A 13,646-nucleotide genomic window follows, 5' to 3' on the forward strand; every position below is an offset into this window, starting at 1 on the left:
AAGCAGATCCACCAGTAAAACTTAGTTGAATTAGTTGTGATCAAGCACAAAGTAAAAAGCAAAATAATTTGCGTGGCTTGTTAATTCAGCAGACACTTGGTAACCATACTTGAGAAGATCACGGATGTTGAGTTGGACTCATGGAGCTGGCCTGGCTTGTGAAACCACCCCGGCTCCCCAGCAATGCCGGGGGGTGGAGGCCACTCCTTCTCTCAGGAGCGTGTTTTGACTGGGGCAAGCTCAGGCGGCATGTCGGCTCTGCCTCACGCTGTTCCAGAAGTCCACCTGTGTGACACCTCCCACACCTGGTTGAGAATTTTAAAATACACACGTGTATAATAAATCCAGTTGGACCTGGTTGGTTATTTTTATTTCTAAAGGGATCATCTTGCAGTTACGTAAGCATGCTTTCTTCTAAACAGAGATCAATTTTCTGTTTCCTCAAGGAATTTCCCAGGCTGAGTGCAACCTTTCCTCTTTAGAACCTGTTGCCTTCTCTTACTGTTTTTACCATAAGCCACTCTTAGCTGTGTTTATTTGAATGCCTATGTTTGTTTTACTGTTCAGTAGCAAATATCAGCAATCATGAAGGCGTTCGATTACCTTGTTGTTTACACGTTTTCACTCACAACATGTATCACAATGTTTTATGAATCATGGGTGATAATTTTATATTGAATCATACTTTTAGAAAGATAATACCTATATATCTGCATTACATATATATGTATATAGAAATAGGAAAATCCAGATGTACATTTAATACATATTTATAAAAAAGGTATGAACCTCTATATTTACTGAATCTTCTAGTTTTTTTTTTTTTTTTTTTTCTTTTTTTTTTGGCGGTGCTGGGGATTGAACCCAGGGCCTTGGTGCTTATGAACCTCTATATTTAGTTTAATATATATTTGTAAGTAAATAACTTCACTTGAACATATATTTTTAAATGACTGAAATAATTTGATTTCTTTAAATGTGCACTGACATAGTTTAATCTGTTTAATAAACTTCATTTGTCTTACGTACCTAACTTATTGAACTCCTCACTATCAAAGTCATTCCAGTTACAAGCACTGAAAGTGCTAGATTTCAAGACAAGAGAGAGCTCCATTTTACCAAATTTCCCAAAATGCTTTACAGAACTGAAAACTTGTTAAGTGCCTGTGTAGATTCCAGACCATTTCAACGAGACTTCAGAAAATATGAGGAAAGATCACAAGCAAGCTCCATGAAGTTGAGGTGTTGTTTAACTCAAATTCTGCTTCCACCAGTGAGTCTCTGGGTGACATTGCAGCGAGTTCTTAATGTTTTCATGCCTCACAGCTCATGTACATGATTTGGAAAATATCATGAATTGAAGAAATATTTCAAAGATCATGTAAGCAAGCATTTCCTCATGTATTATGTTGCTTAACATGTGGCCTATGATTTTTATAAGTTTTGGACTTAGTTGTCACTCTAATCAGAAACACGTAAAAAGAAATCTTTGTGTCTTACTACTTATTTCTTATGTCAGTTAAAGAATAACTTAGAATGTATCAAAAAAAATGCCTACAAATGTATTTCTATCTTTGAACTTGATTAGGTCACCAGCGATCTATAACCTGACCAGTGTTGGTTGGATTTGAATGGTAGGTGTTCATCCTCTTCTAGATCAACAGCCGTGGGCCCCGCGTGGAAGCAGGTAAAATTCCATTAAACATTGCAACCTCAAACTTACAAGCATGGCGTGCTTACTTATTCTCAGGATAGTTGTGGCTTTGAGTTTGTCTTGTTCTGCTCTTGAATATTTTCTCTGGGACTTCATCTTGTCTCCTTGCCAAAGTTCCTGCTAACACGGAACCTTGGGGAGCAGGCCTGGGGACCCACGCTGAAGGACTATTATAATTCTCACTCTCGACTCTCGCAAGATTGTGCTGAGGAGGTTTTGTGAGGACAGAGCTCACTGCAGAGCGAAGGGGCAGCTGAGTCGGCTGGAAAGGGAGGGCAGAGCCCAGGGCACTAAGGTGAGGCTGACTTTATGGAGAACGTAAGGCTTCTTCCAGGCCCTCTGCACAATTCAAGTTAAATCCTAGTAAGGCAGCTGGAAAGCTAAATTCACCACATTCAGTGAAGAACCCCAAGGATCTACGAAAATGGCAGAACTCAATTACAAGTATTGGACAGTAATGAACTAAGCTTAAAACTTAATTAACTAAGTCTTAAAAATAAGACTCTTAGTAATGATGATACTTAATTGTGCTTACTATGTGCCAGTGACTTTCCAGAGGACTTTTATCTGTGAAATGCTTTCGTCCTTACAGGGAAGTGCACACTTTAATTACCCACATTTACCTGGTCAGTCTACTCAAATATGGAAAGAATAAGACCTCTGTCCAGGAGAGCACCCAGTAAGTAACTCAGGGCTCTGGCACTGGGGTTCCTGATGTTAACCACTACCCCACACGGATTCTATGGTGTAGCATCCATGTCACTAGGTTTCTTTCACACAAGAGTCTATAATGTATTTCTAGCATTATCGAGGACTTTATCAATACATAAACCAATATTTAGATCTTTTAAGTTGAGAATCACCAAAGCAAATCTGTAACATGGTGTCTCATAGAAATACAAATGCTTCGATTTTTTTTTTTGAAAAACAAAAATTAAGACATATGAATGCTTTTTTCTCCTAATAAAGATACATTGTGGTATGGATTTTGGAGTCAAATTTCCCAGTTTTGCATTATGACTTCATTTTTATTAACAGGGTGAATTTGGGTAAATTATCTCACTCTCCAAATGTCATTTTTCCCTTTTGTAAAATGAGAATGATCACAGAATTTACCTCACACAACAGTTTGCATAAGGATCAAATGAGACAACTATATAGCAGCTGGTACCCTGCCTAGGATGAGAAATCACTCAATACATCTTATTATGGAACTGCAAAGCTTATCGCTCAAACTTTTCATTGGGCTGCTAGCAGAGAAGGAGGTAGAAATGTATCATAATTTAGAATCTACAACATATTCTGTAATATGACTACAACAATTATCCAGTGGCTGTTTATTTCAGAATTAGGTTGGTGACTTTATTTTCTACATCAATCTATTACAACCCAGCCACAAAGGCTTATCTGAAAAGCACTTAAAATGGAGACTTTTGGTTCCATGGATGTCCTGTCTTCAAATATGTCAAAAACTCCAGGTGCATAACTTTGCTCTGGTTTTGGGTGAGATGTCCTTTGTGAGATTCTTAGGCACCAACTCTCCCAGGAAGACGAGTGACCTTTGGTGAGATAGGATGTACTCCCGCTCTTCGGGAGTGAGCTGGTTAAGGCCTCCTCTCCTGAGGGCCTCCTTCTAAGATGAACAACGCTTCCTGCATCGGGCTCACTGTGTCTGGGCACGGTGGCTGCAGTCACCGCTGTGACCATTCTGGTTACCTCGATTTGCTTTGCTTTGCTTTAAACATGGAATGGATTTGTATTTACTTCTTTCTGCGCAAGACTCAAGGTACCTGGGCATCGGGGCTGCACGTCCAGCAGCGTGAGCTGGCGCTAAGGTACCTGGGCGTCGGGGCTGCACGTCCAGCAGCGTGAGCGGGCGCTAAGGTACCTGGGCGTCGGGGCTGCACGTCCAGCAGCGTGAGCGGGCGCTAAGGTACCTGGGCGTCGGGGCTGCACGTCCAGCAGCGTGAGCGGGCGCTAAGGTACCTGGGCGTCGGGGCTGCACGTCCAGCAGCGTGAGCTGGCGCTAAGGTACCTGGGCGTCGGGGCTGCACGTCCAGCAGCGTGAGCTGGCGCTAAGGTACCTGGGCGTCGGGGCTGCACGTCCAGCAGCGTGAGCGGGCGCTAAGGTACCTGGGCGTCGGGGCTGTACGTCCAGCAGCGTGAGCTGGCGCTAAGGTACCTGGGCGTCGGGGCTGCACGTCCAGCAGCGTGAGCTGGCCCTGGAAGGCAGCAGCGTGCTATACCTGCCCACTGTGAGGAGCCTGTGGGTCACGCCCACCCAGTGCTGGGTGAGAGGAAGTTCTTGCTCTCTCCTTCAGCAGGCGGCTTGGACAGTCCAGTCACAGCTCCGACCCCAGCTCCCTATCCACAGGAGGAAGTCCTGCCCTACCTTGAAGTCCCAGCTCCCTGTAGCTCAGAGTCCAAAGATTAACTGTATAAAATATATTATTGTTGTTTTGTGTGTCATATTTAAAGATGAGAAGAGTGTATTAGAGATGGAGTTAATACAGATAAAAAGAAAAGGTAGTTTGATCATCATTAAAAATGATTTAATGAATGATTGTGGTAAAAGGACTAATTAGTAAAAAACATCATATATTATTGAATTTCTTTTACCTTGTATTATAACCACAATTTCATCAATTAAAAAAATATGAAATGTATCCCATGGTGGGGCTGAGAGCTGCCCTCCCGGTGTGTCCGCAGGCTGGTTCGTGGATCCTGTGGGCACAGACCTCGCACTGCAGAGGGATTTGCCGACTCGACTGTGAGGGACATTGAGATGGGTCGGGTGGTTCTCTGGGTCCATCTGGAAGGATCGGATTTCGACAGAGGGCGTTTAGGGAGGTAGGACCATTAAAATCAGAATATGCAAGTCCAGGAGCAGAGGGGTTAGAGAGCAGAAAAGATGGTCTTAGAAACAGAAGGAACCCTGGCTCAAGAGTGCAGGTCTTCAGAAGCTGGAAAAGGTGAAAAATTCTCCTTCAGGGCCTCCGAACGGAAGCGCTGGCTAACAAGCTGCGGACCAGGGACTCCCTGCCCCTATTTCCTTAGGACTGAAAGATCATTGATTTCAGTTGACTTATGCCACTGGAGGTGATCAATGACGCAGTGACGGAAGCAGCAGAGCGTGTGGCACAGGGCTCGGCCTGGCCCAGGCGACCAGCGCCACTCGCCAGCGTCTCCCGGCTCTGATGACAATTCTCATAAGGCAAGATCAGCTCAGTGGTTAGTTCTCAGGGGTCTCATGTCCAGTGTCATGTGTGTGTGTGTGTGTGTGTGGTGTGTGTGTGGTGTGTGTGTGGTGTGTGTGTGTGTGTGGTGTGTGTGTGGTGTGTGTGTGGTGTGTGTGTGTGGTGTGTGTGTAGTGTGTGTAGTGTGTGTGTGGTGTGTGTGTGGTGTGTGTGGTGTGTGTGTGTGGTATGTGTGTGTGGTATGTGTGGTGTGTGTGTGTGGTGTGTGTGCACCGTGGGGCACTGAACCCAGGGCTTTGCACGTTAGACAAGTGCTCTGCCACTGGGTTGTATGCTCATCACTGCCTTCGGGCTTTGAGTTCAAGATCATTATAAAAACAAAACAAAGAAAAAAAAGCAACCTTAGGAAAGTGAAGTAAATAAATAACTCAGAGTAGATGGGAGATTCATTTCCAAATACTGTTGGTGAGAAGATGTGGGTAATACTGACTAAAGGTCGTTGTAGGTAACTCTGGTGCTCACAGGTGCAGACTTTTGCCAATGCTTATTTAATTCCGTTTCTTTCCTTTGCAGCAGATGCATTCCCTATTTCGTGGCATATGGAATACTGCAGACCAAGACTCTACAACAAGATGGTCAACAGATGCTTTTAGTGCCACTTGAAGGTCTCTGATTTAATTTTAATCCCACAGGCATTAAACCACACTTGGCTTGCAGAATACCCCTTCCTGGTCCCGTTCCCCCTCCGCCTCTCTCGGCTGGCATTACAGGATGGCCAACTTTACACAGGCCTCTGAGTTTGTCCTCCTTGGCTTCAGAGGGGGCCCGGGGGTGCAGAAAGCAATCTTTCTGGTCTTTTTGGTGCTGTACCTCCTGGCCGTGGTGGGGAACTTGGGCATGATCGTGCTTATCAGGGCCGATGTCCATCTGCACACCCCCATGTATGACTTCCTCCACAGTCTTTCCTTCCTGGACATCTGCTATTCTTCCACGATTGCGCCCAGGGCCCTGGCGACCTGCCTGGAAGAGGACCACAGGGTGTCCTTTGCTGGGTGTGCTTCTCGGTTCTTCTTCTTGTCTCTCTTTGGCACCACCGAGGCCTTCCTCCTGGCTGCCATGGCCTATGACCGCTTCACTGCCATCTGCAGCCCTCTCCTGTACTCGGTGAGCATGACTCGCCGGGTCTGCATCCTGCTGGTGTCAGGGTCCTATGCAGGGGGTGTGGTGAATGCTGTCACTCAAACCACCATGACCTTCAGGCTGTCCTTCTGTGGGTTGAACGAGATCAATGACTTTTTCTGTGACGTCCCTCCACTCTTGTCCCTCTCTTGTTCAGACACCTTTGTGAACCAGTTGGTTCTTCTCGGCTTGTGTGGTTCCATTATCATCAGCACCTTCTTGGTGGTGTTGGTCTCATACACATATATCATCTCAACCATCCTGAAGATGCGTACCGTGCAGGGGCGCCAGAAAGCCTTCTCCACCTGTGCCTCCCACCTGACGGGAGTGTGCTTGTTTTTCGGTACTGTGTTCTTCATGTATGCACAACCCAGTGCTGTCTCCTCCATGGAGCAGAGCAAAGTGGTGTCCGTCTTTTACACCGTGGTCATCCCCATGTTGAATCCCCTCATCTACAGCCTGAGGAACAAAGACGTCCAGCAGGCTCTGCAGAGGGGCAAGCAGAAGCTCCTCATGGTCCTGTGACTGTGGCTCTCACCCCCCAACCTGGAATCTACTCCACCCTCCTGCTGCTCGTGGGCAGGATGCGTAGACATGCTTCACCATGCTTCTCAGTTTCTTTATGGAAGTCTGCAATTTAGAGGACAGAGCACACTCAGTAGTCTTGCTGTTTTTAACAATGAGCAATAGCAAGGCTTAGGGAGAACAAAATGTTAAAACTGGAAGAATGGGTGATTAAACAGACGGGTACCTTTTTATTTTACCTCATATTTCATATAGCATTTTGATCGAGTGCTATCAGAAAATAGGTAAAAATTGAACTTTTATAAAATCAGTAAAATGCTTATTTTGAAGTACAAATGCAAATCCTTCCCGAAGGTAAATAAAATGGTTTGGTATTTAACCTAAAAATATTTAGAAATATTTAAATTAGTAGGCATTTTTTATATTAAAAATTGATAAATTTTACTTTAAACATTTTGTGGACACATAATTGAGACCCAACAAACTCAATAATTAAGCTGTACAGTTTGCTGCTTTAACACATGTACGTACTTGTGATACCATGGCCACAATCAAGGTAATAAGTGTGTTCCTTGTGCCTGGGCCTCTTCCTCACGCTTCCCTTACCCCAGGAAACACTGCCCCCCAGCCCAACAGCCTCTGATCTGTGTCAGTCACATTCCCCAGGTTTCACCTAAGTTGAATTATACATGACATCATCTTTTGCAGGCACCTTGGACTGGATCTGGCTCTTTCACTGAATGTAATTATTTTGAGATCCATCCAGCTAGTAGCAATTCCCAGAATGAAGTTGTGGCAACTGCCAGTCAGTGGATGGAACTGAAGACATCGTGCTAAGTGAAATAAGCCAGATTCAGAAAATCAAGGGTTGAAAGTTTTTCCTCATATGCTGAAGCTCAGACAAAGTAAGGGGAAGAAAGGAAGATAGATAACACGAAGGTGCAGGGAGGCTCAGTGAAAGAGGCTGAAGGGGAGAGGGAGGGACAAAATACAGAAGGCGTTTGTTGATACTCCACTATGTATGTGTAAATACACCCCAGTGGACTCCATCTTCATGTCTATCAATCACAAATTTACAGACATGTAGGTAGGTGGAGGGTGCACCAGGAGCGTGGCAGGAGGGGAATAGTGGGAGGCAGGAGCAGAAGAAGCGGGGCACGAGGGATGGAAGCGGAGAGAAGAAAAGGATGCAGCTTTTTGGATCCTGTGGCTTTGTTGTGCCTTTTAAAGAGTTCTGAATTTTTTCAAGATTGTTTTGGATGTTCGAAGTCCCTTGTCACTATATAAATAAAATTTTAGGTTCATAATATAATTTTCTTCAAAATATATTTGGAATTTTGGCAGTTTTTTCACGTGCGGTAGTTGCCCTGCCAGTCCTAGCAGGGAAGCTAGGGATATGTTCTTACGCTCCCAGAGAATGCCAGGAACACAGATCACACTGAACCTGGGTGCTATGTCTCTTCCTGGACGTAAAGGCCCAGGATGAAGTCTGATGTATGAACTAGGAACAGCCAGAGATTAATATGGAATGGTATTCAAAATAGAAAAAATATTACAAGTACTGTCAGAAAACATTTAAATTCTGTGCATTATTTCTGCAATTTTCCATTTGATGTATTCAGACTCTCATTGATGGCAAGTAACTCAACTGGCAGAAAGCAAACGCACAGGTAAGGGGCGATTCCTGAACAGAGCACGGAAACCTGTAAGTAGAGATCGTGTTTTCTCCCCGTATAAAGTGAATGATTTTTATTGGAATTCATCTTTCGTGTCTAATTGCCTGGACTAGAACTCAGGAACAAGGCCTCTGCGGCAGGCTTGACGCTGACCTCATGTCCTTCCTTCCGTGCGAGGAATTCCTCCCAGGGCTGTGCCAGGCCTGCTGACAGGTATTGTGTGGAATCGCCTTTCTCTCACTTTATAATTGTTCTTTAAATAAAAAACCTTCAGTTAATTTTTAATCCTTCCACAAGTATAAATATATTTTAATTTATATTCTCAAATATTCAAAAGAACAATATAAAAATGATAAAATACATTGGGAAAATAGATGCAAAACAACCAGCAGCCCAAAATACTAATCTTGACAAATAGAATAACAATAAAGACAAAAGCAGGAATTAAGGAATTTGAAAGTTGAAGAAATGCAACTAAATTCAATGTCCTTATAACATTTTAAATAAATAATTTCATAATAATAAAGTTAAAATAAAATAAAAATAAATGTTCATATTGTATGCTAACATTTGAAATATGGAATACAGCATGAAAATGGACATAAATGACAAATTTTGCCATTTTGTGAAAATTTCTAGAGTAAGAATTATGTTGTTTCCAATCTTCATGACCTTTTACTAAGACTTAGCATCTATATCTAGGCTTATGCCAGAAATTCTGATTTAAAGGTATATTTTGGAGAAAGATTGTAGGGTTATAGTTGTTGTACATTTCTGAAGTCATAACCCATACCGGGTGCTTGTCTTAGAATAAGCCACTCACTACTCTAGAGCCACAGGTCATTCTGAGCTAGAATCTTGGTAGCGGGCAGGCTGCATTACCTTGTGCAGTACAGAATGTGTCTCCTCGCCTCTTCCTTCCCTACAAGTTCCCTTCATTCTGCAGCACAGGACAGCTCCCAGCTTCAGTGATGGCAAGGTGAGACCACACTCCCACAGACACGTCCTTCTCTGAGGAAAACCTTAGTCTTCAGCTTTTGAGGGTTGATGTGATTGGATTGTGACCAGCAGTCATCCCAAACCTTTAACTTCATCACCTCTGCAAGCGGAGTGTTCTGTTAACAGTTTCTGAGGAACTGGCAAAGGAGAGCTTTCACAGGTCATTCAGAAGCCGGTCACAGTGACATGGATGGACACACACTACCTGGATACTCTCTAAGATATGTCTAGTTCATGCTGGTTCTGAGATAATGATTGATGATTCATGGTCAAGGACCTATAAACCTCACTCTAGTGTTTCTAAGTAAAATATATACATATACAAATCAAGATATTCAATTATTTACCTTATATCAAAATGAACCCATATATCATAAAAAGTCTACAAAACAACTCATAAAGGATGTGCCACTTCCTAGAGAATAGCTCTATTGTTTCCCCCTTAAAACTTATAATGATGTAGAATCTTCCACAGAGAAGTTCTGACGTCCTTGTTCCTCAGGCTGATTATGACAGGGTTCAAAGATGGAGGCATCCCAGAATAGAGAACAGACACCCAAAAGTCCACTGGACGTGGGGACTCGGGCACTGGCTTCAAATAGGCAGTGAACCTGTCACTGTAAATGTAGTCACCACCAGGAGATGGGGTGTGCAGGTGGAGGAGGCTCTCGACCACGCTCCTGAGGACGGCGTTCTCCTGACGGTTTGAAGATGTCCACATATGAAAATCCAGTGGACACAGTGCCACATAGCCCAAATGTGACTCCAAAGACCACACTGACATCCACAGTGACATGCGACTGTAGAGAAAAATGGAGTCTTGTTTAAGAGTGCTTCCAGAAGGTGAAATCAGGGCAAGGAGTAAACCACTTGCAGGAGAAACTTAGTGGTCTGGCAGTGTTCCCGTTCAAGGACAGATAAGCTCTCTGCCCGAGAACAAAACAAAAAAACTGGTTTCTGCTCTCAAGGCCTGGCTCCTGGCCAGATCCAGGTCTGGAGACCAAACATACTGATGGCACTGAGCCCAGTGGCTCCAGATAATAACTTTATATGTTTACTCCAGTGTATTTAAGAGATGAGAAGAACTCAAAGGTGACAAGACTGCTTTCTTTGGTTACGTATGTTGCGAAATGCCTGTGATGTCTCTCTGGTGCTGAGTTGGTATGCTACCTGGGATGGTTTTCCTTTTGTATATACTTTATATGTCTTAATAAATGCTATTATTTCCTATATGGCTCATGGTGGTACATTCAGTGGATCGACCCATATAAATTATAAGTCTGTGCACAGCAATGGGAAATATGTTCCCAGACAGTGACTTTGAGCAAGAAATCTTCAGCAGAAAGGGGACATCACAGAAAAATTGTGGGAGTTTTATGGAGCCACAGAAAGATAGGGAAAATTTCCTGCAGAGTATAAGACCCCAAAGACACCCCCAAAGGACCAGGAGGTAACGACCATCTGCACCCCGACTGCCTGTGCATGATGATGTCATAGTGCAGTGGGCACAGATGGCCACATAGCAGTTGAAGGACATGGCTGTGAGCATGAGAAACTCAGATGCAGCAAAGTGAGTCACCAGCAGAACCTGGGAGACACATCCCGGGAAGGAGACTGTACTCCCGTGGAACAAGGAACTGAGAAGGAAGTTTGTGGCAGTAACCAAGATGAGGCAATCATCAAGGAGGGACAGGCTGTTCAGAAAGAAGCACATGGGGTGTGGAGACACCGATCCACGGTGACCAGGATGATTATGAGAAGGTTCCCACCAGTGACACCAGGTAGAACAGCAAGAACAGGAAGCCACGTGCTGCCTGGAGATCCTTGGCCTCAGAGAATGTCGTGTGGCTGGCCATGGTCACACTGCAGTGGACCTGCAGAGGGAACAGGAGGGTGCACACATACCAGGTTCAGATGAGCCTGGCTCTTCGAGCAGGGAAGTACTCACTGCTGCCAGAAACAACTCTGCCTTGTGATGAGTATGCACCCAGTGCTCTCCAGCACACTGGGTCCAGTGAGCTTCCCAGGCCACTCTCCAGCTCACTGGGTAAACTGAGCTTCCCAGGCCACTCTCTAGCACACTGGGTGCAGTAAGCCTCCCAGGCCGCTCTCCAGCACACTGTTCCAGTGAGCCTCCCAGGCCACTCTGCAGCCCACTGGATCCACTAAGCTCCCCAGACCGCTCTCCAGCTCACTGGGTCCACTGAGCTCCCCAGGCTGCTTTCCAGCACAGTAGGTCCACTGAGCTTCCCAGTCTGCTCTCCAGCACAGAGGGTCCATTGAGCTCCCCAGGCAGCTCTCCAGCACACTAGGACCACTAAGCTCCCCAGACCACTCTCCAACTCACTGGGTCCACTGAGTTTCCCAGGCTGCTTTCCAGCACACTGGGTCCACTGAGCCTCCCAGGTCGCTCTCCAGTACACTGTTGCAGGGAGCCTCCTGGTCCGCTCTCCAGCACACTGGGTTCAGTGAATTTTCCAGGCTACTCTGCAGCCCACTGGGTCCACTGAGCTCCCCACTTTGCTCTCCAGCACACTGGATCCAGTGAGCTTCCACCAATTTCCAGCACACTGGGTCCAGTGATCTTCACAGGCTGTTCTCCAGATCACTGCATCCACTGAGCTCCCCAGACTGCCCTCCAGCTCAGTAGGTCTAGTGAGCTTCCACTGCTCTCCAGAACACTGGGTCCAGTGAGCTTCCACCACTCTCCAACACACTGGTCCCTGTGATCTTCATCACTCTCTAGCACACTGTGTCCAGTTAGCTTCAACTACTCTTCAGCACACTGGATCCAGTGAGCTTCCCAGTCTGCTCTCCAGCGCACTGGTCCATTGAGCCTCCCAGGCCATTCTCCAGCACACCGGGTTTAGTGAGCCTCCCAGGATGTTCTCCAGCACACTGGGTCCAGTGAGCTTCTACTGTACTCCAGGACACTAGGTCCAGTGAGCTTTCACCACTCTCCAGCACCCTGGGTCTAGTGAGCTTCCACCGATATCCAGCACACTGTATCCAGTGAGCCTACCAGTCTGCTTTCCAGCACACTGGGTCCAGTGAGCTTTCCAGGACACTCTCCAACTCACTGGGTCCAGTGAGCCTCCCAGGTCGCTCTGCAGCACATTGGGTCCACTGAGCTCCCCACTCCGCTCTTCAGCAAACTGGGTCCAGTGAGCTCCCCAGAACACTCTTCTGCTCACTGGTCGCACTGTGGCTCCCAGGTTGTTCTCTAGCACACTAGGTCCACTAGACTTCCCAGGCCACTTCCCAGGCACTGGGTCCAGTGAGTTTCCCAGACCACTCTTCAGCACACTAGGTACAGTGAGCTTCCCAGGCCGTTCCCCTGCTCACTGGGTCCACTGAGCTCTCCAGGTCACTCTCCAGCACTCTGGGTCCAGTGAGCCCTCCAGACCACTTCACAGCACACTGGGTCCAGTGAACCTCCATTGTTCTCCAGCACACTGGGTCCAGGGAGCATCACAGGCTGCTCTCCAGTTCACTTTGTCCACTGAGCTCCCCAGGCTGCTCTCCAGCTCACTAGGTCCAGTGAGCTTCCACCACTCTCCAGCACACTGGGTCCTGTGAGCTTCCATTGCTCTCCAGCACACTGGTCCACTGAGCTTCCACCACTCTCCAGCACACTGCATCCAGTGAGCTTCCCAGGCTGCTATCCAGAACACTGGGTCCAGTGAGTGTACAAGGCTGTTCTCCATCACACTGGATCCAGTAAGCCTCCCAGGCCGCTCTCCAGTTCACACGGTCCACTGAGCCTCCTGGGATGCTCAGCAGCACACTGGGTCCACTGTGCTTCCCAAGCTGCTCTCCAGCTCACTTGGTCACTGAGGTCCCAGGCTGCTCTTCAGCACATTTGGTCCAGTGAGCTTCCCAGGCTGCTCTCCAGAACATGGGAACAACTGAGCTTCTGAGGCTGCTCTGCAGCACATGGGGTGTAGTGAGCCTCCACCGCTATCCACCTCATTATGTCCACTGAGTTCTTGAGTCTGCTCTCTAGCTCACTGGGTCCAAGGATCTCCCCAGGCCACTCTCCAACACTCTGGGTCCACTGAGCTTCCCAGGCTGCTCTCCAGCACACTGTGTCCAGTGAACTTCCCAGGCCTTTCTCCAGAGCACTGGGCCCATTGAGCTTCCAGGCTGATCTCCAACTTACTGGATCCACTGAGCTTCCTAGGCTGCTGTCCAGCACAGTGGGTCAGTGAGATTCCCAGGCCACTCTCCAGCACACTGGGTCCACTGAGCTGCCCAGGCTGCTCTCTAGCTCATTGGGTTCACTGAGCTCCCCAGGCCACTCTCTAGCAATCTGGGTTCAGTGAGCCCTCCAGGCTGCTTTACCGCACACTGGGT

The 13,646-nt window shown here is 46.6% G+C and overlaps 1 protein-coding gene across 1 annotated transcript; it reads left to right on the forward strand.

Moving 5' to 3' along the window:
* Window positions 1-5,682: 5,682 nt before the first annotated feature.
* LOC124973458 (olfactory receptor 12-like) lies at window positions 5,683-6,615 on the forward strand. Its single transcript, XM_047537381.1, has one exon. The coding sequence runs from the start codon at window positions 5,683-5,685 to the stop codon at window positions 6,613-6,615; it is 933 nt and encodes a 310-aa protein (XP_047393337.1).
* Window positions 6,616-13,646: the final 7,031 nt, after the last annotated feature.

This window comes from Sciurus carolinensis, assembly GCF_902686445.1.
Source record: "Sciurus carolinensis chromosome 19 unlocalized genomic scaffold, mSciCar1.2 SUPER_34, whole genome shotgun sequence".
Classification (NCBI taxonomy): Eukaryota; Metazoa; Chordata; class Mammalia; order Rodentia; family Sciuridae; genus Sciurus; species Sciurus carolinensis.